Here is a 23687-nt window from a genome sequence, read left to right as displayed (position 1 = left end):
GTGTTGTTATTTACTGAAGAAAATTCTCAACACTTTCCTTGGTGGCGGCTAGACAATTCTACATGGTAACGTGGGATTTGAGTCTTCCTCAAATTAGATATTTTATGCAGCTGAAGACGCTCTTACTCCATAAATGGCTTCATTTCCATTTGAAAATTCACAGCCACCACAACAGTCGATCTGAAGAAATATTCTTTTCGGTTTTTGGTCAACTGGTCAAGATTTTGGAATTTGAGTACAAAAGATCATTTCATCCAAAAGATAAAATCAAAGAAGAGAAACCAACAAGATAGAGATGGCAGAATCTGTAGCATTTCCAATGAATGTTGGAGATAGCCTGTACAGCTATAGCAAAAACTCCGCTTTTCAGGTGCAACATCTCTGATCTCACTCTTATTTATCACAGTACGTATTTTCTCAATACTTTACATTGGTGAGGATCAATGATAAAAGTAACTCAAGCTTTTTCTTCTGTTTATTTTATTTTTTTTGGGTAGAGAAAAGCTATAGATGCTGTCAAGGAACTGATCAAAGAGGCCGTTTTTGAAAAGCTTGATATCAAAATCTTCTCTTCTTCAAACACCTTCAGAGTTACAGATTTAGGCTGCGCTACTGGGCCTAACACATTCGTAGCAGTGCAAAACATACTTGATGCTCTGGAGCACAAGTATCAAAGCCAAGAAGGAGTACACAATTCTGATGAGCTGCCTGAGTTCCAAGTTTTTTTCAATGATAGCCCCTCAAATGATTTCAATGAACTCTTCCAATCCCTCCCTCCAGAGAGGCGATACTATGCAGTGGGCGTGCCAGGTTCTTTTCATGCTCGCTTATTTCCCAAGGCCTTTCTTCACTTTGCCTACTCTTCATATTCTCTCCAATGTCTTTCGAAAGTGCCAAAAGAGGTGGAGGACATGAACTCTCCAGCTTGGAACAAAGGAAAGATTCATTACTCGAATTCTTCTGACGAAGTTGTTAAGGCATATGCAGCTCAATATGGTAAGGACATGGAGTGCTTTCTAAGTGCTAGAGCACAAGAGATTGTGTGTGGAGGGTTGATGGCCTTTATTGTCCCGGGCCGCCCCAATTGCACCCCTCATGAACAAGTTTATGTCAACATGGGAGCGGACCTCCTTGGATCCTGCCTAATGGACTTGGCCAACAAGGTATGAAATCATCAGCTTCTCTTTTTAGTAACTTTTACAAATTTGCATCACAGAGCACGAACTTAAATGTACATTTTTTTTCCCTTTTTGGGCATAAGGCACAACACCAAAAGATCTGTAACTTGTGTTTTAACAATGAAAAAAAAAAACAGTACCTGTAAATTTTTTGAAGTCGAGATTGTTTGCTGCTTAAGCTGGAATTTGAACTTCTATTTTAATGGGTAGGGTATCATCACTGAAGACAAAGTGGACTCCTTCAATCTACCAACATATAACGCTTCTCTCGAAGAAGTGGAAGCTATTGTGAAAGGTAATGGATGTTTCAGCATAGAAAGGATGGAAAATTTGCCTCATGAAAAGCTACAGCCAAAGATGATCGTCTCCACCATGAGAGCTGGAATGGGGAGTATCATTCAAAATCATTTTGGAGAGATTCTAGATGAGCTTTTCGATTCAATAAGGGAGAAATTTGAAGGATCCTCCTCCATCTTCGAATCAGCGAAATCAATTAACTTATTTGTTTTACTCAAACGAAAAGCAACTGAATAACTATGGAGCTTTCTTAATAATCCGTATGTTGAGGCCTCGTGAATTTGAATCGTTTACATTGTCTTTGCAGAAATTAAGAATAAGTGGTGTTGATACCCATTTTGTGCCATGTTGAGAACTAGAAAATGTTGAGCCTTAGACTGTATGGGTTGTTGGAAATGAAACAATTTATCCTTTGTTGTTTCTTCCATTTTTTTTTTCCCTTTTTTTGTTGTTTCTTAAATCATGTAAAATTGCGATCAAAATCAATAGTAGTTTGTCAATTTCATCGAAAATTTCATTTGGCACCTTATTTTAATAACAAGATCTACGTTCAAGCTGAACATTTTGTAGCAAGGAAACAATCTTGGTACTGTAGTTTTTATATTGTATAGCAGCAAACTCTGAATGCTTTTGTTTTTCCACTTGGAGAGTTTCGAAGCCCTCTTGCTCAGTCATGGCCCATTCTCACCCAGAGAGTAAATTTTAATTTTAATCTGTCAATTTCATACTTCAATTGGAATTTCATTTAAGAAGAAAACAGTATATCATGGTCTAGGATTGAAGAAACCCAGTTGGTCCATCCTCAACGTCATATACAAGAAAATAAGGGATCATGTAGCAAACTTAACAAAAGTGCACTTGAAAGATAAAATCAAAAGGAAAAAAAAAAACACTTCACAGGTGCATTAGCAATTTAGCAGCAGAGCTAGTGTCTATGAATCTCTTTACATGATCATCTGTCAACAATCTCTCCTACCATCGATCTAGTTCAAGGACACTTTGAAAAGTCCAAGCCCTTTGCTGCTTGGAGGCCAATTTCTGCAGCAACCAATTCAAAATATTCCAGGACTGACAAATGACAATAGGGTCAAAGACTAACGCGCGGCTAAAAATTGTTTTCATACTAGGCTACCTCTTTAAAAATGAATGATGGAGTTCATATATCAACAAACCAATCACAGCCACATCAACTGGAATCTAATATAAGATTTTGAAATCTATTTATGAAACATCTAGTATGACAGGTCGTTTTTGTGTGTACTGGGATTTGATCACTTTTTTGGCATGTTTGTGAGAAAAAAAATGGTTCATTCATAATGCAATTTGTGTATGCATGTGTGGAAAAAGTGTAGCATATTAATGCATTCGTCATTCGTGTATCAATAACGGGTCCATATTGTAGAATAACCCTAGCATTACTCAATTTCATTGTTCCAGCTACTGGCCAAGAAGGAAATTGTAACTGATAACAAGGCGTCAACGTTGATGTTAACATGCATGATACATTTTGGAATATATGTATAGTCCGTTAATAGATCATGGGAAAAATTCTTTCTGCTTTCGGGAGAGGATTTTCAATTTGAATGGTATAAATATGGGCCTTGTGAGTACACACCTTAACGGAAGAGGAACAATTCTCATCCAAAAGACAAAAAAATCATAGAAGAGAAACAACAAGATATAGATGGCAGAAGTGGTAGCATATGCATATCCAATGAAGGGTGGAAATGACCTCTACAGCCCAATGCCAACATTATTGGTGAAACTCACTGAAGATTTAGAATACCAGAGAAACGCCATGACTAAGCAGCAGATTCTTTTGAAATCTTCTCTGCCTTGGCAATGACTTCTTCAATTCCACCAACCATGTAAAACGATTGCTCAGAAAGGTCATCATATTTGCCATCCAGAACTCCCTGTAAAAATGAACCCACAGCACAACATCAGCGAATGACAAGGGAGCACCTAAAGAAATAAACATAAAATAATGAAAGAATACTGACTGAATGGAACAAATTCATCAGTCTAATTATTGGTGCTTAACAGCAAGGGCATTAAGCATTGAATTGAATGCTATTTGTCATTTTAGCAAATATCAAATTAAATATTCATATAGAATGACATCAGTTTTATGGGCATCATATGCAATTCCCTTCCAATCAGGTTCTAACAAGTGAGGAAAGGTAATGATAATTCAAGAAAAATAAAATAAAATAAAAAGTTGATCACCTGGAAGCTGGTAATGCTTTCTTTCAACTCAACATATTTTCCTGGAGCTCCAGTGAACACTTCTGCCACATGGAAAGGCTGGCTCAAGAACCGTTGAATCTTACGAGCACGAGCAACAGTCAACTTGTCATCTTCACTGAGCTCATCCATTCCCAAAATAGCAATAATATCTTGCAGATTCTTATAGTTTTGAAGAACTTTCTGAACACCACGAGCAGTGTTGTAGTGTTCTTCTCCTAAAATATGAGGGGAAAGCATGCGAGATGTAGAATCTAAGGGGTCAACCGCAGGATAAATTCCAAGCTCGGATATCTGACCATGAACGAGTTGTTAGATTTAAGAGCAAGAACATAGGGAGCAGAAGAAAAAATGAATCATCACTCCTGCTTCAAAAATTTATTTGAAAACAGAAGGCTACATACTTGTCGTGACAGCACAGTGGTTGCATCAAGATGGGCAAAAGTGGTTGCAGGAGCTGGATCTGTCAAGTCATCAGCAGGCACATAAATAGCTTGAACAGACGTGATGGATCCCTTCTTGGTTGTGGTAATGCGTTCCTGAAGTCCTCCAAGATCAGTAGCTAAGGTAGGTTGGTAACCGACAGCAGATGGGATACGACCAAGCAAAGCAGACACTTCTGAGTTAGCCTGGAGAATGGAGACAAAAAAAAGTGCAGCATTTGATCCGAAAAAAGTTAATAATGTATATCAAAACAAATGTGTGTGTGTGTGTGTGTGTGTGTGTGAGAGAGAGAGAGAGAGAGAGAGAGAGAGAGAGAGAGCATACCTGGGTAAAGCGAAATATGTTATCAATGAAGAGAAGCACATCTTGCCCTTCAGCATCTCTGAAATGCTCAGCCACAGTCAGCCCTGTGAGCCCAACACGAGCACGGGCACCAGGAGGTTCATTCATTTGACCGTACACAAGGGCACACTTGCTATCACTCTGCATTACAAGGGAAATGGAATTGAGAAGAACATAATGCAAGGTAAAATCAGAGAAGTTAAAATGTGGTGTTGCAGTAACTTAACCTGCTTATCTCCAAGCTTAATTACACCACTTTCAATCATTTCTCTGTACAAATCATTACCCTCTCTTGTACGTTCTCCCACACCAGCAAACACTGAGAAACCACCTGCAGAGGAAGGAAGAAACATTTTATAACCCTAGAGAACATTAACTTCGTCAAAGAGGTTAATTACAATGTGCATTTGAATGGAACCAACCATGAGCCTTGGCAACGTTGTTAATGAGTTCCATGATAAGCACTGTCTTTCCAACACCAGCACCACCAAAGAGCCCGATCTTACCTCCTCTTTGGTAAGGTGCAAGAAGATCAACAACCTAGTAAATATTTGACACAAATTTTATTCTGTTGATGCTAAAATGATTTAACAAGCAGTAGACTAAGAGGTTGTAAATATAGAATTCAACACAAATGGTAGAAGACAAAACCTTTTATTTAAAAAACCAACAATAGACCTTGCCATCTCTACAACTTTGACACATTTAGCAGAAGAGACCCTGAAAAACATTTCCAGTGCTTGGAAATCCAAATGTATGTATCACCACCATTTACCTTGACATTTGGACTCATTTCTTATCATCTAGGATTTAGTAAAATATCACTCGATCAACTGATAATTGGATGGGAAATTGTTCTTTAAATTTTGGAACCAGCATGGGAAAGTGATGTCTAACAATAAACTTTAAGGATAGGTGGATAACAACCCCGGATAGGACACAAAGGTGTCCAAATTTTAGATTTATTTATTTTTTTTTTTTTTTATAAAACTTGGCCAGTAGACAGCCTTTACCAAGAACTGAATATATAGTTCTTCAGAATACACTACATATACAATTATTCATTCACGTTTGTATACAGATTTTACTTTCCACAAATTTTGTCACTGTAACATTCTCAACGACAAATGGGTAGACCAAAGGCATACCTTAATTCCAGTTACAAGAATCTGTTGCTCAGTTGCCTGCTCCACAAAAGCTGGAGCTTCTCTATGGATGGGCAGAAAATGATCGGTCTCTGATGAAATTGAAACAAAACATTCACTTGTAAGTTTGTAACCATTTATTTCCTGATTATACATTTACAAATACTCAAACGCAATATAACTTAATGATTAAGAGCATCTCATGCTTACTTATGTCACCCCTCTCATCGATGGGCTCTCCAATAACATTCATAATACGGCCAAGGGTGGCTCTACCAACAGGCACCTAAACACACAAAGTTTACAACTTTAGATAAAGAATTCATAAATTCATATTTGCCATCACTCAAAAATTTTAGATTTAATAAATAAGAAATCAACCAATTCATTAAATTTTTGGCTTAATTATCGATTTACCACCCAAAACTGTAACTCATTCCCACTTTACCACCTGAAAGTTTTTTTGTCCCAGATTACCACCTGTAACTTACATTCGTGTCCCATTTTACCTTGTTCCGTCAACAATTCCGTTAATGCTGACGTGGCGCGCTAGATGTGCGCCATGTGTCACATTTTTTTTTTTTCGCATTTTTTTATTTTTTTTTATAAACTTTGAAAATTAATTAAAAATAGCTCCAAACTCAGAAAAATACAAAAAAAATTCCTACGGACTCGTCTTGACTAGCACTAATTTACTATAAGGTTAAATTACCAATTTGCTCTCTAAAAATTTTCAAAAAAATTAGAAAGTCCAAATTTATTTCTAAAAAATTAAAATAAAATTTCCTCTATTAAATAAATTCTAGAAAAAATTCTAGAATTTTCGTAAACTCTTGGACAAATTCTCAAAAATATTTTGAAAAATTACCAAAAGCTTGTTTTAGAGAATTATTTCGAGACTTTACAGAAATTTTAGAATTTTTCTAGAATTTATTTTATAGAGAATTTTATTTTTCTCTAAGACCGAGAGGTCTTTTGGGTAGCAAGTGTTCACGAGAAAGGTATTGTTAGTTTTTAGAAGACTAACGGTCCAGACCTCATATTTTTTGGAGTTCGGGAGATTATTCTATGAATTTTCAAAGAGTCTAGAGTATTTTAATTTTCTAGAAATAAATTTTTTGGAAATTTTTAGAGGGAAAATTGGCATTTTGACCCCATAGTAAATTAGTACTAGTTAAGACAAGTCGGTAGGAATTTTCCGTGTATTTTTCTAAATTCGGAGCTATTTTTAATTAATTTTCAAAGTTTATAAAAATAGAAAAATACAAAAAATACAAAAATACAAAAAAGATGTGACACGTGGCGCACATCCAGCGCGCCACGTCAGCATTAACGGAATTGTTGACGAAACAAGGTAAAATGGGACACGGATGTAAGTTACAGGTGGTAATCTGGGACAAAAAAACTTTCAGGTGGTAAAGTGGGAATGAGTTACAATTTTGTGTGGTAAATCGATAATTAAGCCTAAATTTTTTTTCAAAATAAAAATTGCCCGCCAACAGGCAACTAATCGCACCAAGTTTAGAATTTTAGATAAAGAATTCATACATCCACATTTGCCATCATTCAAAAAATTTAAATTTAATAAAAAAACAACCATTAACAATAAGAAAATAAATATAAGATCCACAATGCAACAAAAATAAATTAAACTTTAAAACTTGAAAAGCGAGAATATGATCTTACAGTGATGGGAGAGCCAGTGTTGAGGACTCTCTGACCTCTAACGAGCCCTTCAGTCCCGTCCATGGCAATGGTTCGGACCATGTTCTCACCGAGGTGCTGAGCCACCTCGAGCACTAGTCGGATCGAGTTGTCCATGACCTCGAGAGCGGTGAGGATCGGCGGCAAGCCATCCTCGAACCGAACATCGACGACGGCCCCAATGACCTGGCAGACCTGACCAATCGCGCCCTTTCCGGTGAACTCGTCGGTGATTTTGCCGCTCGCCGATGGCGAAGAGGATTTCGGAGGCGCGGAGGCTGCTGCAGCCGATGACGTGGAGTAGTGGGCCGCGCGTGATAGGAGGTACCCCGTGGGGCGCGTAAGGGGGGATCTAGAGACTGCGGGTCTGGTGGTGGCGGTGGTACGGCGGAGAGAGGAACGGAGGAGAGTGTAGAGGAGCTTGCGTGAGGAGGACATGGTTGGTTGCGTTCGGTTGTGGTGTTTTGGTAATTTTGATCGGAAAAGACGGTTGTTTTTTGTTGTTTTGAAGGGTCAGTAGGTGGACAAGAGGATCGGAGGGAGAGGTTTGCTCATTGGCACCAGCACTGGTCTGGCTGGGTGGAGGAGAATGAGAGTGAAAGCGAGAGTGAGAGTGAGAAATTAGCGCTTGCAATATGAGATTTTAACGCTACGTTCCAGCTCGAATTTTGGGGGTCGTTTAAATTTTCGGGTTATCCGTTTTCCTTTATTCGGGTCGCAGTTTTTTTTTTTGTCTTTTTTTTTCCTTAAATTAAAAATTATTTTGCAAAAAATATATTTTTGACAAATAAAAAATACACATATATAATCTAATCCACTTGGAAACAGAAGTGAATGAATGGAGCAATGGGCTCACAGACAGCACTCTCCAATTTGATGGCTCTGAATTCTTTTCAAGCATCCCTGAGACCCTCAAATTTTCCTCTCCAAATCCCACCTAATGTCATAGCCACAAGCTCCAACCTTGTCAGATTTCCCAGAACAATTAGAACCAGAGCAACCCTTGATGGCAAGGAACAAAGTGCCACCACCACCCCTCTGCTTGTTCAGGAACCACAGGCCAACAGAGTATGCTTTTCCTTTTCTGGTTCCTTATTATTTTGTCTTTCAGTTTCATAATTACAAGCAGGACACAACATTAGTTTCATAATCTTGTTTTCACTTACCTGTCTTGTTCTGGTTTGAGACCATTTTGATTGAGTTGTGTTGTTGTTGGGGTTAAGGAAGTTGAGGAGAGTGTGAAAGTGCTAAAGAATGCTGCAAAAACGAGACGGGTTGCGAAAGATGAAGTTCTGTCTGCTCTATCGGTCATTGAGAAGGCAAAACTCGACCCCTCAGGGTTCCTTGAAACGCTTGGTGGATCAAAATCCCCAGGGAGAACCTGGATGCTCATTTTTACTGCTGAGGTTAATATAATTCTTTCATATATGTCATAACCGTGTTCTTTTTTTTGCCATTAATCTTGGAAATGAACATTATTTGATTCTTGTGGTATTTGCAGAAGGATTTGAAGGGTGGTCGCTACTTCCCTATTACAGCTGTTCAGAGGTTCGATGCTGCTGTAAGCCTTTTCATCTCTATTTCAGTTTACTCATGCTTACATTTTACATACAGTGAGCAAAATCTCTGAGGAAAAGAAATCACAAAAAAATGAAAGATGAAAGGAATGGGGACCAAAAAAACTCAGTCTGAGTTATAGAATGCTCTTCCTTCAACCTCAAATAGCCCTGTGCAGCTTCTTCTAAGAGCAGGTGATGCCTGATTCTTTCAGGAGCAGCATAGTCAAGTTTCTTTGAGATTTTGAATTGGGGTGTGCTCTTAGAGCCTGCATATAAACACTCCGGGCATATGGTTTTACATACAAGTTTATCTATGACATTTTGATGAAGTTATTTCCAAGCATGACTTTGATTCAGCATAATAATTTTATAATCACTTTTCATCAATAAAAAGCCAAGAAAAAAAAAGCATGAGTTGCATTTTCCTTGTTTGTCAACTTTTGAGACTAACAAATGTCTGCCTGGAATATCAGGCAAAGAGAATTGAGAATGGAGTATATCTTGGGCCAATTGGATGCTTAACATTTGAAGGAAGATTTTCTTGGAAGAAGAGAATACTGGCCTTCATCTTTGAGTACATCCGGATTAAAATTGGACCTTTGAAAACTTTAGAGATCCCTCTAGGTCAAAAAGATGACAGAGAGCCTGACACCAAGAATCCTTTCTTTATATGGTTTTACATTGATGAAGAATTAGCAGTTGCTCGAGGCAGAAGTGGGGGGACTGCTTTCTGGTGCCGGTGTCGCCGTGTAACATCTTGATTTTTTTCTTCTTTTGAATTTCACTCAAATATATAGATGTTAAATTTTCTTTTTATTGGAACATATTATACATATATATCAGGACTAGAAAGGAATTTGAAATGTAATATATTCCATCAAGGTCGCGCCTCTTTTACATTATTTTAAAACGAAAACACATATGTGACCACTTTAACTTTGGATTTTACAAACCACATCCAACAAGTATCCTTTCTTTGATATTATTTGGCATTCTGCTGAGCCCGAAAGTAATTGATGAGGTCTTCCTTCTTTGGTATACTTTCTTTGATTATTGAAACTTCAGTGAATCTCTGTGCCCATTCATGAAGAAATAGCAACTCCTCTATATCAAATAGCTTTATGCCTTCGAATTCTTCTAGGAATTTGAGCCAGTTAGGTAAAGAACCCACCACTAAGTCTAGGAAACCCATGGTTTCTCCTCCAAAGAATTTCTTGCCTTCGATGAGCTTATTCAGAGATTTGAGTGATTCATGTGTTGACTCTAAGGCCTTCTCTTGTTCATGCCCCTTTGTATGGCAAGCAGTCCAGGCACTGATCACACACTGCATTCCACAATTATTGAAAAAGTCAATAGCTTCTCTTTTCAATATATACATGCATTCAAATGTGCTCATGTGCGCCTGTGTATGTCTGATTCTTGGAATAATACTTGCTAGCAAACTCTCTCTAATTGAATGCATAATAAGAAAATAATCACAAAGAAAATGTTTTGTTTACCTTCTCGTCAACATACTTTGCCCAAAATCGCACCATTGCTTTTTCGAAAGGATCTTCTGGTAATAGAGGGTTCTCTCTCCATGTTTCGTCTATGTACTCAAGAATGACAAGGGACTCTGCAATTGGTTTTCCACCATCCACAAGCACTGGGATTTTCTTGTGGACAGGATTGTACTGAAGGAGCAGGGGAGTCTTGTTTTTCAAGTCTTCTTCTATGTACTCATATGTTATCCCCTTAAGCTTCAGACCCCATTCAATTCTGCAGCAAAAAAGACTTAGAGAGGCTCCAATCACCTTAACGTCTCCCATTTTGAAGTCGGGAAATTCTGAAGCTGAACCAATGGCTGAAATTTATAGAGGTGGGATTTTGAAAAGTACTGCTTTTCTTGAAGAGCAAGTTGTAAGCCTATTGGTTGCCTCTGTCAAATGTCATGCTTTATGACTAAACAATGAATTTTGACTAAAACCACAGCAGAAATTGTGAATTTTGGCTTCAGTGCAATGTGCTCATTTTTCTGGTTATTATATAATATTACTCTGCCAAGATATTATGTAGATTGGAAATTTCTTTTTTATTTTATATAGTTATTTTTAAGTTTTAACCATCTACCGAAAAGTATGCTGTCAGTTGGTGTGGTCAGTTATTTAGGTACATTTGATGCACTGCCTACTATGAACTGCTTTATCTGTTTGACAAGTCTATAAACCTGTGTTCAGCTGGTTGTATATCCTATTCAGTGTTAAGAGGTACCACAACAGTTAGGGAATGCAACACAGATTTTCCAAATCAAAAAATAAGCATCATTCCATTTCAGACAAATACATAAGCAAGACCCAAACCCCAAAAAATAGGAAAGAAAGAGGTAAAAAAAATACATAAGCAAAAGCAAGACTCAAACAAAGAACTAATCAGATCAGTAGCTGAACAGGACACCCTATACTTTGACAAGTACGACATTGTAAAGTTGCTCAAGAATTTAGACTACAATTCTTTCTTTATTTCTCTTCTGTTGGCAACCAATTAACAGAGCTCGAGAGATTGAGATCATGGTTTGTTGGCTGCCAAGGAACGCAGGTAAGTGAGGCTAGCACTCATATAGTTGACAAGCATTTCTCTGGGTGGAAGGCATTCTTTGATGAGTGGAGTTTCAATGAAGTTCTGAGCCCATTCATGGAGTGATGGGAATTTCTCTGCTTCAATGAGCTTCATGCCTCCAACTTCTTCCATGACACTGAGCCAGTGAGGCATCCAACCCAATACTAAGTCCAGATACCCTATTTTTTCTCCACCAAAAAACTTTTTCCCTTCAATCTGCTGCTCAAAATGTGCTAGTGATTCTTGCGCAGACTCCAAAGCCTTCACCTTCTCTTCTCCTTCAGCCTGGCAAGCTTTCCATCCCCCCATCACAAGCTGAATATATACAAGAAAATTAGTTTGAAGAAATCTTATAATTAAAGAGCTTTTGTCTCTAGCATACAGGACCAAGGAAAATTCTGTCATACAGGGATAGAACTACTTTTTGGCCCTAGTTCTTGATGGGTTCACTTTTTCATTTCCAGATATAGATTTTTCATTATCAAAGGGTTGACTATTTCATTACCAGGTATGGAATTTTCACTATCAAATGTAACAGCCATTAACTCATAGGAACAAAGTCATAATTATGCCCAAATCATAACTGTGATACATGCATACATTTGTATGTTAGATTTGATTGTTTAAAGGAAAAGGGTGAGTTTCAACTTTCGAGTACCTTTTCATCAACAAATTTAGCCCAAAAGCGAGCTATGGCTCTGTCATATGGGTCCTGAGGTAGCAAGGGGTTCTCCTTCCATGTCTCTTCGATGTACTCCAAGATCACAAGCGACTCGACGATGGGTTTGTCATGGTGGACAAGCACAGGGACCTTCTTGTGGACAGGGTTATACTTGAGCAGAGTTGCACTCTTGTTTCTTAAATCTTCTAGTATGTACTCATATTCCACACCCTTCAGCTTCAAAGCCCACTCAATCCTGGTGCAGAAAAGGCTTTGAGCTGAGGCAACTAGTTTCAGGCTTCCCATTTTCAGCTACTACTTTTAATCAAAGCTTGCACCAAAGTTTGTGAATTTATAGACAACTCTGTGACTGTAATCAACTACGGCTTCATTTAGTGGAAGGCTTTATTTTACTGTCTTCAATTTTGACCAAAAAAGTTTACAATAAAATAATCTGGGATTCAATCTGACCAAAGGAAAACTTCAACACTCGAATTTTTATGGGAGAGTATTCCATTTCGGAGTACGGAATCTTCCACCGGAAAGAAGACTCCTCACTTCATGACATCATTCATTGCGTAATATCCACAGGAGGCAGATGAATGCGGGTCCACGCGGCTAGAATCAGTTGCCCACTTTCCCTCAAGTTTGGATAAATATTGGGCTTCTCTCAGCCCAGGTGAAGCCCAATAAATTAAGGAATGCAAAGTTTTAAAACACTCAAGGCCCGAATTTGAACATTTCTTTTCCGACATTTTGGTATACAATAATGTTAGGAAAAATCACATTTTGGGTACACATATGTATTATATTGATGGATTTCAAGATGTGCTACAAATGTGATATTAAAATATTGAGTCCGACTTCAGGGACTAATTATAAGAGACTATTTTATAAGGGCTCTTAAATTAATTAAATAACACATAATTTGTCAAGTTTACTTTAGGTTTTAACTTTTGAGATTTTGTATGGGTAGTCTACACAAATCTGATTCTTCATCTTAAGAGGATATGAAGTGAACCCATCAGCGAATGAGATTTGAATGAGAATTTTTTTTTTAATAATTAGTAATTTGAAATGGACATTGGGTAATAAAATAGGAATGATTGATGTTTTAAATTAATAAAAATATGTGTCATTAGATTAATGAATATTATAAAATAGTTACTCACCAATCCCTCCAAGGTCGCTATTTTGCCAAAATATTGTCTCCTTGGCATCACTGGTTTGTATAATATTGAAGAGTAGTGAAAACTCGATCAATGTTAAGATTAGAGATTATCTTTTTAAGGGATGTTAAGTCAGTTTTATCCTTGTTATAGATAAATTTTTTCCATTAAAAAAATAACAAGAAATAAAATTTTCTAGCTAAAGTACATTTTTATAATTTAAACTTAATTTCAATTTTAACAATTATATCTTTGTAGTTTATTGATGGCTGCAATTGAATTCAAGTTCAACATACATTTTACGTACGAAAATGTCACGTGCTGATGAAAAAACTGGGGAAATTGAGAATTTTCACAAATTTTAAACCATCGGAATAAAAATATATATATATTTTTTGGCCAGGGAATAAAAATATAATTTAACCTTCTTTTTATATACAAAAGAAAAATGCTGAATTGACCGTAGAGTCTATAGACGTTGCTTCAACAGGCTCTCTCCATCGCGCACAGACACGCTCTCACACACACACTCTCTCTCTCTCTCTCTCGCCTTCAACGGTTTTCTCGTATCAACCGATGATTAAACCCTAAAACTTTTTCTCGGATTTTCTGGGGAAAATGATTTGCATAGAAAATTCCCAATTGTGAATAGAAGATTCACTCTAAAATCTCACTGTAGAAAAGAAAGAAAAAATCTATAGTGAAGTGATAACTCGGAGACCGCAATGGCAGAAGTCGATTCATCGAAGAAAGTGGCCGATAGATATCTGAAGCGTGAGGTCCTTGGTGAAGGTACCTATGGAGTGGTCTACAAAGCCATTGATACTAAGGTAGGCCCCGAACTTCTCTTTGGTCAGGTTCTTGTTTTTTCTTTAGCAATTTTCTTAATTCTTTTCTTTTACTTAATTTTTCGAATTTAGGGTTTGAGAATTGTTTGTGTGTGTGGAATTTGAGTTAGACTTAGGTTGCTTTGAATGGGAAAACAATTTCACTTTTTTCCGTGCTGGTCTTTATGTTTGGATGCTAAAGAAGCTGGGGGAAGTGAAATTTTAGATGGAATCGTATGATTGTATTTATGTGTACATGTATCTTTTTCTTCTTGTTTGGGTTAAATTAAGAAATTTGAGACTCTGGCTAAGTAAGCTAAACAGCTTTGTGTGGAGAGTCATGTTTTCTTGGGTCTCAAAGTTCTGGAAAATTGTAGCTTCAAAATCTTTTTTTTTTTTTTGTTCTTTTTACTATTCTTGGAAACTGGACCGTGATCAGGTTCTTAATTCTTAATGCATATGCTTCTGTTTTGTGGGAAAAAGGAAATTGCTGTTATGCCTATCCTAGATTAAGTGAATAGGTTAGATTGCATATAATTTACTTTCTATCTTTTTGGTTTTTCACCTTTCTTAGCTACCAAATGGGGGGACTAGTGAATCGTTATCCTTTCAGAGAGGTGGCTGTTTAAAGTTTCCTTTTCTTTTGCTTATATGCTTTCGTTGTTGTTTGGAAACTAAGTGCAGCATTATGACTTTGATAAGTAATCTTTATGGTTTCTGGTTTTGGTTTCAATATACTCCTTGTGCAGACGGGACAGACAGTTGCTATCAAGAAGATTCGGCTTGGGAAGCAAAAGGAAGGGGTGAATTTTACAGCGCTTAGAGAAATTAAACTGCTCAAGGAGCTGAAAGATCCAAATATTATTGAGTTGATTGAAGCATTCCCCCATAAAGGAAACTTGCATCTTGTGTTTGAGTTCATGGAGACAGACCTTGAAGCCGTTATACGTGACCGAAATATATTCCTTTCACCTGCTGACATAAAGTCATATCTTCAGATGACACTAAAAGGACTTACTTATTGCCACAAGAAATGGGTTTTACACAGGTAGTCCTTTTGTGTTGAGAAGGTTGTTTGTTGGGCATTAGTTGATTGTTATAATTGGTCTCAGATATGTGCTAATCATGCTTTACAGGGATATGAAGCCTAACAACTTGTTGATAGGACCTAACGGACAGCTTAAACTTGCGGATTTTGGTTTAGCACGAATATTTGGGAGCCCAGATCGCAGGTTCACTCATCAGGTATGCTTTTCCTTGTATTAGTGGTGATCCCTTTATGCAAGAACAGGTATTTTGAGTCAGATCTTTTTAGGTATAATTTTATGCTCTTTATTGAAAGCAAGCTTGTTAAAATGCTGTTGTTATTGGTTTGTAAATTTTGTTTTGTCTTTTAGACTATGAGCTTGTTTAGGGGTCAATCTTCACCCGTTTCAGAAACCGCCCTCCATGGCGGTGAATCTATCCTGTTTCTCTTATTACAAATCTTATCCTCCCCTTATGGTAGTGAATGTATCCATGGATCATGTGGGTGTGAGAGGATGGTTTGACGTAGCCTAACCTATTTTCATTGGCTACTAAAAGTAGCACTCGAGCACGTGGGAGTCAGTGCTAGGTTTTAATGCTATAGCTTTGCCGTTATAATGAATTTAATTCTACTTTTATTTGTTGATGATGTAGTGAGTCAGTTATTATCTTTGAAACTCTTGTTGTTGATGTTGGTATTAGTTGTTATAACTTATAATATCTATGTCAAAGGTATAAAGCAAGTCTGGGGGTGTATTGGAGTTAATTGCTTAAAAACTTGGAACGCTTTATGACTGGCTTTAAGATGGGAAGATTCCTGTCTTATTAATTTTTCTACAGGTTGTACAACAACTCGTCTTCTAAAACTAGACCATGTTTTTTCGTTTTCTTTTTTACCTTATGAATAGACTTCTTCTCTGGTTTGATAATTTTTCACATTCGTGTTAGAGCTTAGTCTGAGAACAAAAAATGGTGTTTATTTTATGTACCATTCAAATACAATTACTTTTAGTGATTTTCATGCTTTTAGGTGCAAGCTTTTTATTAGATCTTAACATATATGAATAGGTCTTTGCTCGATGGTATAGAGCACCTGAGCTGTTATTTGGCACCAAGCAATATGGACCGGGGGTGGATGTTTGGGCTGCAGCTTGTATATTTGCTGAACTTCTCCTACGTCGACCATTTTTGCAGGTAAAGCAATATTTCATAATTAGTAATGGAACTCTATGCTGCAGCTTACTATTTTCCATCAGGCATGAGTTGTATTACGTGTTTTAGTTTTTCAAATTTGCTTGTTTGAGTTATTTAACTTATTTTCCTTTGACACTTAAGTCACTTGGCTATTTGTGTTTGCTCTTGTTTCCTTTGTGGTTTATAAGTTTTTGTTTCTAGCCATGGATAAAAATCCAGGCGAGACTTTCTTAGATATTATGTTATGGCAAGAATAAAATCCTTTTTTGGGTTTATATCTTGCTGAGTTCATTGTATCAGGTGCCTCCAATTGTGTCTCAGTTTTTAGATCATTTACTTTTCTGGACAGATTTCTTTCTTTTCTTCTGAATGTTTATCTAATTCAAATGAATTGTGGTTCCTTACAGTATTAGATATTTTTGGCCTTTATTGTGTCGTTGCTTTGGTTGTAGAATGAGAGCACTACAGGTTTCATTTTCCAATACTTTGTACTACCTTCTTTAATGAATTATTATTTTTGGTTAATTTTGCTGAATAGCATGAAGGTACGTTTACTTTTCTATTTGTATGTGAAGTTTAACTGGTCATTATATCTTGAAATGGTTGATCATATTTAATTCTTTTATTTTCCTCCATGGGCTGTCTACGAATGAAGTTTCTGTTGGGTGCATGTTTTCTGATCGTTTATTGGTTTGGTTCACAATATTTCATAGGGATCAAGTGATATTGATCAACTAGGAAAGATTTTTGCGGCTTTTGGGACTCCAACACCTTCTCAGTGGCCTGATATGGTATACCTTCCTGATTATGTGGAATACCAATATGTTCCAGCACCCTCTCTACGTTCATTATTTCCAGTGGCTAGTGATGATGCCCTGGATTTGTTATCAAAGATGTTTACTTATGACCCAAAAGCTAGAATATCTGTGCAGCAGGCATTAGAGCACAGGTAGCTGACTCTAGCCATTCAATTGAGTAATTTACAGTTGTTTTTCCTCTTCTCTTTTGGTTCTTACTCTTATAATTGTGGTCCTGTGTAGGTACTTTACCTCTGCACCTCTGCCTACATATCCAGATAAGCTTCCTAGACCTGCTCCAAAGCGGGAATCTGTTAATTCTAAGGTTTCAGATTTTAATCCAAATGAGGGTCCTACTGTGTTGTCACCTCCAAGAAAGTCGAGGAGAGTGATGCCAGAACGGGAAGGTTTTGAAGGAAATACATACCAAGTTGATAAGAATGATGATCGTGCTGGTGAAATCAGACAGGCTGCTGGTGAAAATACGAGCAGGAATGAACCAGTGCCAATGTCAGTAGATTTTTCTATCTTTGGAGCAAAACCTCCGAATAGACCTACAATTAATAGGTAAAGCACTTTATTACATGGTCCTTCCTAATGTTTTTAAACCTCTGAATTTGCTCAAATTTACATGACACTTTAGCTTGAAGTGAAATCTAAACCTTGTGGCAATACATTTAGAGGTTAAAAAAAATTTTGACTGGACACTGTATAAGGTGTAAATTAAAGTATAGGTGACATAGGTATATCTGAAGGAAGGATGTGCCGGAGCAAGACTTTTAGGTTCTCATTAACCACTATTGGTTAGATGTGGCAAGTATAATACAATATCTTTATCTTTACTAGATGCCAGATTGGAAAGAATGGGAATATGGACTTAGAATCTTCTTTTTGTGCTAGCTGTGTAATTGAGTGGATGCTGATATTTGATTCCTCTTCTGCAGTGCTGACAGGACGCATCTAAAACGGAAACTAGACCTTGAATTCCAACAGCCCGAATAAGAACATTTTGTACACAGAAATCAGATATGTTATTTGTTTGAGAGATGTAAGATTGCCGGTCCCACTTTAACGAGGTATGCAGCTAATGTTTGAAGTATGTTGTGATATGCAGTTGTCTCCATTTCATTTTTTATATATTTTGTTTTGGGTACAGATGAGGGCCTCAAGGCCCAAAGTCATTTTATATATCTGCTTGACTTTTATTGGTTGTTATCTGTTGAGATAATAGGGAGGAGAATATTCGGTGAAGTCGAAGATAATCACAATGCAGAGGATTTTGTTTGGAAGAATTGTGATAACATAATTTGTACCCTAACCTATGTAAGGCCAAATTTTGAGGGATTTTTGAATTGTGTTGCTCCATTTTTTCTTTATTATTTTTTTTAAGATTTGTACTTGAGAGTAGTCAAATTGTTGTCCATGGTAATTACTAATTTGATGCCAACATTAGCACTATTATTGCGCTATATACCTTATATTCTTTTTTGGTTACAATATACCTTATATTCTTGAAGATAAAGACCCAAATGTAGTGGAGCCACGTTGTCCATTTGATTGTTTACGAAGCAGGGTGTTATTGATTCATTGAATTAACAATTAAATTCATGGTGGGTTCATGTGGAGTATATTTTCTTCTTTTATGTACATTGTTCATGCATTTTTTTTTTTTTTTTGGTGCATGTACCAGTAGTAATATTATGGGAGAAAAAGGTTCCCTACTTATACTTGACAAAAATAAATGAAGCTAAGCACACAACCAGTGATTGTGTGGCCAACAGTATCCTTCCTACTCTAGCAAGAATCAACCATGACTGTACTCTATCAACCCTATAGACTAAAAAATCAAAGATCTGCTCTTCCAGGTCATCTGGGGAAGGGCATAACATCTCTAATGTTGGCAATGCCAGTAGCAAACATTACCATCCGTTCAAAGCCTAAACCAAAACCACTATGTTGGACAGTCCCAAAGCGACGCACCCCATCTCCGCCATCCTGCTCTCAAGAACATCTAAACGCTCTTCCCTTTTGGCTTCCCCCCACCAACTCTCCCACCTTTGGCACCAGGACATCTATAGCAGCCACTGTTTTAGAATCATCGTTGAGCCTCATATATGTAGAATGGTTTGATCCCTTTAGGGTAGTTGTAAACAATAACAGGCTTCTGAAACTTCACCTCTGTCAAGTTCGTTTCATGCTCAGATGCCAAATCAACCCCCCACTCTACATGGTTCTCAAACTTGAAACCCTTTTCCTCTACAACCTCAATTAGCAGCTCCACTGCTTTTGTATACGTAATAGGCCCAAATGAATAGGCTTTACCAAAAGAACATGCATAGGATTCAAGCTGTAGTTGGCCAGAGACAGTCGAATGAAATGGAATAGTCTATCTTGCCATCTTTGCAGGGGATACCCAGTTGAAGCTTTGATCTCTCCTCCAGCTTCAACACCCCCTTCTACTTTGCCTTTTCAAGTTCATTCTCAGCTACCCCCAACTGGGTAGCTGAAGCACGCCCTCTGCGACCACGCACGTGCCAGTTGGCTTGAGTTGGCCGAGATCAGCCTTGGCTGCTTCCACAATCAGCTGCAAGTTGCCCACACACGACCCATCGTTCAGCTCCAGAAACACAAATGCATCCTTGCCTGCCTTTCGACCACCCCACCTCAGTGACCTCACCCATCCAACAACCCGGACCCGCTGCCCCATCGGGTCGCAAGATGATGGATTGGATCCGGACTCTTTCCGGTTTTTCAATGGAGACGGTGTCGTTTAAGGCTGCTTTGGACAGCGTAGAATCCTCAGCCATTGGGCAATGTTCAAACTTGTAACTTGGAATCGAAGAAACAGCGTGAAGGCTGGATTTCAAAGTAAAGCTTTATTAGGAAATAGGAATAGTAGAAATAGGATTCCCAGTTCTGACCAAAAAAACAAAAGAAATAGGATTCATTCCCAGAGAGATTTTCAAAGATCCAAGTATCCATCTAACCTTATTAAAAACCTTTCTTGGTCCTATGATGATAAAAATAAAAATTTAAGGAATATAAATTGAATCTTCTAAAGAAAATATAAATTGAACATATTATAAACATAATAGAAATTACAATTATACGCTGAAGCAGCCTTGAGCAGATGGATGTCCAAAGTATTCGAAAATTACTTTTTCGAATTAGTTTCTTACTTTCTTGTTAAATGAAAAATAACAAGAGGCCTCTATACAACACACACACACACACATTTATATATATAATTATATATTTATATCAAACAGTTATCAAGAGCTATATTCAATGAATGCAGTTTATAGGAACGTACATTGGTCTGACAGTCGTCAAATATCATATAATTACAGAGATTAAAATCATAACTTCCTCTTATTTTATTCCGAATTGACTACCAGGAAAAGAATTTGAAAAAGTAAGCCTTGCATACTCAAGCTTTTGATCAAGCCAGGGTACTTTTTGCATGAGTAAGGGAAAAGAAGCTGGCTCAAGAAGACAAACTTTCCTTTGGTGCACAATCCACATTTGAATGCAGTTGCAACAAGAGATAAAGCATGCATCTACTCCATGCTACTTTTGACCTAATAACATAAAAATACATAGCAACATTTAGTATGACAACCAAAATATAGCAGGATGAAAAAGAGATCAAAGGTAGATTTCTTACCTAATCATCATTTGATCTGATATTTTCTCCATCAAGTGTAATCTTAGTGACATGAGCGATCTTGGACCAGTCCTTACCTTCCTTCCTTTTGCATCTTTCACTCAATGTAGAGCAACCGCTGATCTTCAGTTCTCTCAATGCAGTGAGGAGATGCATCCCCTCTGGCAAAGCCAACAGCTGGGGGCATTCTCCAATCACCAGTTGTTGGAGCAACTTGAACTTTTGCAGCCACTCCGGAAGTGTTGTAAGATCCTCGCAATTTTCATTACGTATGCTCTGTAGAGTGTTTGCAGACTCTAGAAGCCAAGGAGGCAAAGCCTTCAAATTTGAAATTTTGGAGACTGAGAATGATTGAAGACCTCGAATGCCTTCTCCTGACTCCATCAAGTCGAGTTTCTCACAATCGGAGATAACTAAAGTCTTCAATGAAGTCAGGTATTTCATATTGTGCGGCAATGACTCTAGACTTCCACAGTTGGAAATAACTAGCATTCGGAGGTTGGTGAGGCATTGTATCCCTTCTCCAAAAGATTCAAGATCACTGCAATTATGGATCTGTAAAAGTCGAAGAGAGGTGAGGAGTTGAATTCCTTCTGGCAAATCCACCTGATTTGTGGTTAACACCAATGTTCTGAGGTTGATCAGGTTCTCTATGCCTTGGGGTAACTCCTTGAGTTTCTCACAATCTGAAAGTAGTAAGGTCTGCAAGTTATGCAGCTTGCAAATGGACTCTGGAAGCTTTTGTATGCCTTGACTTTTAGACAGGTTGAGATATCTCAAATGACACAAGTTACCAATAGAACTCGGAAGCACCTCAAGAGTCGAACCACTCAGATCTAGGACTCGCAAGTACTTGAATTTTCGTATGCAAGTTTTTAACAGAGACTCATTGGTGATATCCATATGTGCCAGACTTGGAAATAGAATGGTCCACACTCTCTTCAACTGCAGTAAGAACTTAGGAACTTGATCCTCTTTAATGGACAAGTCATCCCGGGATATGGACACATGTCGAACCCTTTCACAAGGATTAGGGGTAGAGGGACGAAAATTTACAGATGAACACTCTGCTTGTGACACTGAGATGGCTAAATCATGAACTAGATGATGCATTTTAAATTTCATAGCATGTATGCAATCTTCATCAATTTGAAACAAAGATCTAGAACATAATTGCCTTATGTAGTCTAGGCCCATCTCTTCAAACTCTTGGCTTCCCTTCGAGGGTTGAAGGAAGCCTTGTGCCATCCACAAGGGGATCAATTCATAACTTACAAATTGGTAACCCTTGGGAAAAAGTGAGCAAAAGGCAAAACAAGGTTTCAAGTTGGGTGGCAATGCATCGTAGCTTAATTTAAGTGCAGGTAGAATGTCATGGTCTCCCTGCTCTAAATTCCATATGTCGTTATCTCTTACTTCTGACCAACCATGTTCATCCCTTCTCAAATAGAGGACGCTCCCTAGGGTAGTTACAGCTAGAGGAACCCCTTCACACTTCTTCGCAATATCATTTCCAATTGCCATCAAGTGTGGATAGCGTTGCTCTTCTCCTTTCTGACCAAATGCTCCTTTTATGAGCAAAGACATACAATCTTTGTGAGGAAGACCTCTTAATGAATGCACGCGTGTGGAGCCCATAATGGAAGCAATGGATTCACTGCGTGTTGTCACCAAGATTTTGCTCCCAGTGGCTCCAACATTTACAAAGCTTTTAAGTCATTCCATTTTGTATTTGTTACTCCAATTTGGTTTTTATCCCAAACATCATCCAACACTAATAAAAACTGCTTGTCCTTCAAAGCATTGTGCAACTTATTTTTCATATGTTCGAAACTATCATGATCACCACAGTTTTCATTAGTTGCAGATGTAATAATTTCACGAACCAATCTTCTATTATCAAAATGGTCTGAGACACATACCCACATCCTCAACTCAAAGTTTTTGACTACTCTATTATCATTATACACCAGTTTTGCAAGGGTAGTCTTTCCTATACCTCCTAGCCCAGTAATGGAAATAACAGAAACATTCGCATCACAACCATGACCGGTTTCCTTCAAGTTCAAGTTCAAGAGATGAATGATAATCTTTTTTTTATCATCATCTCTCCCAACAACATCAGGTGCTTGCACAAAAGAGTGGGTCTCCCTATTAATGGGCACACCATGCCAATCTACAGCTCGTTCCATGAGATGAAACGAAGCTTTTTTACAGCAATTACATCTAGCCTTTCTCTAATATTTTTTATTCTATGACCCATTTTGAAGTTAAATATGAGTGGATTCCAACGTGAAAAGAAGGTGCATACCTTTCCTTTGACACTCCCACGGTTGATCAGCAATTGCATCCGCAACTCTTTGAATGCAAACTGATCGAGCACGTTCTCTATATCGTAGCAAACATCTTTGAGCTTTCCTAACCATTGGGTCAGAAGGGCGTCCTTCCTCTGCTTTTCCTCTGCATCCAGGACCACTATTTTGATGTGTGAGAGGGTCTCTTTGAGGTTGTGTAGTTCATCTGTGACACCCCATGCCAAGCAAATTTCTTGGTAAGCATTGGACCCTAGCCCCTCCATGACATTCTCTGCAATGCTATACACAAATTCCCCCATGATGATTCTGAAGGAGGAAAGAGAGTTATGTTGTGTATCGATGTATGGTGGTTTTGATGAATGGAACAGAATTAAAGTACGTTGCTATGTACCAATCAGATGTGGAATATGGCATTTTATAGAAACTTGGCCTGGCATCTGCAGGTGCTTTCATCAAGTATGTGACATACTAGACTCTTAATAAATAGACTCCCTTAATCAAAGTATATGCTCTTTAATAC

At 37.7% G+C, this 23687-nt stretch overlaps 7 protein-coding genes across 8 annotated transcripts; 3 read left to right on the top strand and 4 right to left on the bottom strand.

Moving 5' to 3' along the window:
• Positions 1-69: 69 nt before the first annotated feature.
• Positions 70-2035, top strand: LOC147275280 (loganic acid O-methyltransferase-like). Its single transcript, XM_086255897.1, has 3 exons — positions 70-370; positions 498-1163; positions 1389-2035. The coding sequence occupies exons 1-3, from the start codon at positions 296-298 to the stop codon at positions 1710-1712; spliced, it is 1065 nt and encodes a 354-aa protein (XP_086112023.1). The 5' UTR covers positions 70-295; the 3' UTR covers positions 1713-2035.
• A 255-nt stretch (positions 2036-2290) lies between these two features.
• Positions 2291-7986, bottom strand: LOC147275279 (ATP synthase subunit beta, mitochondrial). The gene is made up of 9 exons (XM_086255894.1): positions 7340-7986; positions 5864-5939; positions 5657-5745; positions 4931-5048; positions 4736-4839; positions 4491-4649; positions 4127-4351; positions 3705-4016; positions 2291-3391 (listed from the first exon to the last, which is right to left on the bottom strand). Exons 1-9 carry the CDS (start codon positions 7793-7795, stop codon positions 3278-3280), a joined length of 1653 nt encoding a protein of 550 aa, XP_086112020.1. The 5' UTR covers positions 7796-7986; the 3' UTR covers positions 2291-3277.
• Positions 7987-8197: 211 nt separating this feature from the next.
• On the top strand, positions 8198-9732 carry LOC147275278 (microbial collagenase). Its single transcript, XM_086255898.1, has 4 exons — positions 8198-8425; positions 8581-8763; positions 8859-8918; positions 9390-9732. The coding sequence occupies exons 1-4, from the start codon at positions 8204-8206 to the stop codon at positions 9675-9677; spliced, it is 753 nt and encodes a 250-aa protein (XP_086112024.1). The 5' UTR covers positions 8198-8203; the 3' UTR covers positions 9678-9732.
• Positions 9733-9853: 121 nt separating this feature from the next.
• LOC147275277 (glutathione S-transferase U7-like) lies at positions 9854-11056 on the bottom strand. The gene is made up of 2 exons (XM_086255900.1): positions 10416-11056; positions 9854-10240 (listed from the first exon to the last, which is right to left on the bottom strand). Exons 1-2 carry the CDS (start codon positions 10722-10724, stop codon positions 9899-9901), a joined length of 651 nt encoding a protein of 216 aa, XP_086112026.1. The 5' UTR covers positions 10725-11056; the 3' UTR covers positions 9854-9898.
• A 137-nt stretch (positions 11057-11193) lies between these two features.
• On the bottom strand, positions 11194-12688 carry LOC147275276 (putative glutathione S-transferase). The gene is made up of 2 exons (XM_086255899.1): positions 12170-12688; positions 11194-11826 (listed from the first exon to the last, which is right to left on the bottom strand). The coding sequence occupies exons 1-2, from the start codon at positions 12476-12478 to the stop codon at positions 11461-11463; spliced, it is 675 nt and encodes a 224-aa protein (XP_086112025.1). The 5' UTR covers positions 12479-12688; the 3' UTR covers positions 11194-11460.
• Positions 12689-13838: 1150 nt separating this feature from the next.
• CDKD1;3 (cyclin-dependent kinase D1;3) lies at positions 13839-18682 on the top strand. Its single transcript, XM_086255896.1, has 8 exons — positions 13839-14171; positions 14918-15216; positions 15305-15413; positions 16263-16388; positions 17102-17337; positions 17429-17752; positions 18130-18261; positions 18417-18682. Exons 1-7 carry the CDS (start codon positions 14067-14069, stop codon positions 18185-18187), a joined length of 1257 nt encoding a protein of 418 aa, XP_086112022.1. The 5' UTR covers positions 13839-14066; the 3' UTR covers positions 18188-18261; positions 18417-18682.
• A 1744-nt stretch (positions 18683-20426) lies between these two features.
• Positions 20427-23647, bottom strand: LOC147275274 (uncharacterized). 2 transcript variants are annotated; one of them, XM_086257403.1, is made up of 3 exons: positions 23164-23647; positions 20853-21554; positions 20427-20766 (listed from the first exon to the last, which is right to left on the bottom strand). In XM_086257403.1, the coding sequence occupies exons 1-2, from the start codon at positions 23464-23466 to the stop codon at positions 20853-20855; spliced, it is 1005 nt and encodes a 334-aa protein (XP_086113529.1). In that variant the 5' UTR covers positions 23467-23647; the 3' UTR covers positions 20427-20766. The 2 variants fall into 2 exon arrangements, with proteins under 2 accessions (XP_086113529.1, XP_086113528.1); XM_086257402.1 differs by lacking the exon at positions 23164-23647 and having other exon boundaries at positions 20853-22078.
• Between the last annotated feature and the right edge of the window lie 40 nt (positions 23648-23687).

The sequence above is a fragment of the Dryas octopetala genome, chromosome 9 (genome assembly GCF_963921425.1).
Source record: "Dryas octopetala chromosome 9, drDryOcto1.1, whole genome shotgun sequence".
NCBI lineage: Eukaryota > Viridiplantae > Streptophyta > Magnoliopsida > Rosales > Rosaceae > Dryas > Dryas octopetala.
Note: the sequence above shows the minus strand (reverse complement) of the source record. Positions and strands in the feature narration are given on the sequence as shown.

Bases quoted from the DNA above. Each gene is read 5' to 3' on its own strand.
- LOC147275279 (XM_086255894.1), bottom strand. From the start codon at position 7,795: ATGTCCTCCTCACGCAAGCTCCTCTACACTCTCCTCCGTTCCTCTCTC. The intron at 5,746-5,863 runs GTAAGCATGAGA...CAATTTCATCAG, and splicing joins CGATGAGAGGGGTGACATAA to AGACCGATCATTTTCTGCCC. The intron at 4,840-4,930 runs GTTGGTTCCATT...CTTCCTCTGCAG, and splicing joins CAACGTTGCCAAGGCTCATG to GTGGTTTCTCAGTGTTTGCT.
- LOC147275280 (XM_086255897.1), top strand. From the start codon at position 296: ATGGCAGAATCTGTAGCATTTCCAATGAATGTTGGAGATAGCCTGTAC. The intron at 371-497 runs GTGCAACATCTC...TTTTTTGGGTAG, and splicing joins GCAAAAACTCCGCTTTTCAG to AGAAAAGCTATAGATGCTGT. The intron at 1,164-1,388 runs GTATGAAATCAT...TTTAATGGGTAG, and splicing joins TAATGGACTTGGCCAACAAG to GGTATCATCACTGAAGACAA.
- LOC147275274 (XM_086257402.1), bottom strand. From the start codon at position 22,049: ATGGGCCTAGACTACATAAGGCAATTATGTTCTAGATCTTTGTTTCAA.
- LOC147275276 (XM_086255899.1), bottom strand. From the start codon at position 12,478: ATGGGAAGCCTGAAACTAGTTGCCTCAGCTCAAAGCCTTTTCTGCACC. The intron at 11,827-12,169 runs GTACTCGAAAGT...GTATATATTCAG, and splicing joins CTAAATTTGTTGATGAAAAG to CTTGTGATGGGGGGATGGAA.
- LOC147275278 (XM_086255898.1), top strand. From the start codon at position 8,204: ATGGGCTCACAGACAGCACTCTCCAATTTGATGGCTCTGAATTCTTTT. The intron at 8,426-8,580 runs GTATGCTTTTCC...GTTGGGGTTAAG, and splicing joins AGGAACCACAGGCCAACAGA to GAAGTTGAGGAGAGTGTGAA. The intron at 8,919-9,389 runs GTAAGCCTTTTC...CTGGAATATCAG, and splicing joins TTCAGAGGTTCGATGCTGCT to GCAAAGAGAATTGAGAATGG.
- LOC147275277 (XM_086255900.1), bottom strand. From the start codon at position 10,724: ATGGGAGACGTTAAGGTGATTGGAGCCTCTCTAAGTCTTTTTTGCTGC. The intron at 10,241-10,415 runs GTAAACAAAACA...TGTGGAATGCAG, and splicing joins CAAAGTATGTTGACGAGAAG to TGTGTGATCAGTGCCTGGAC.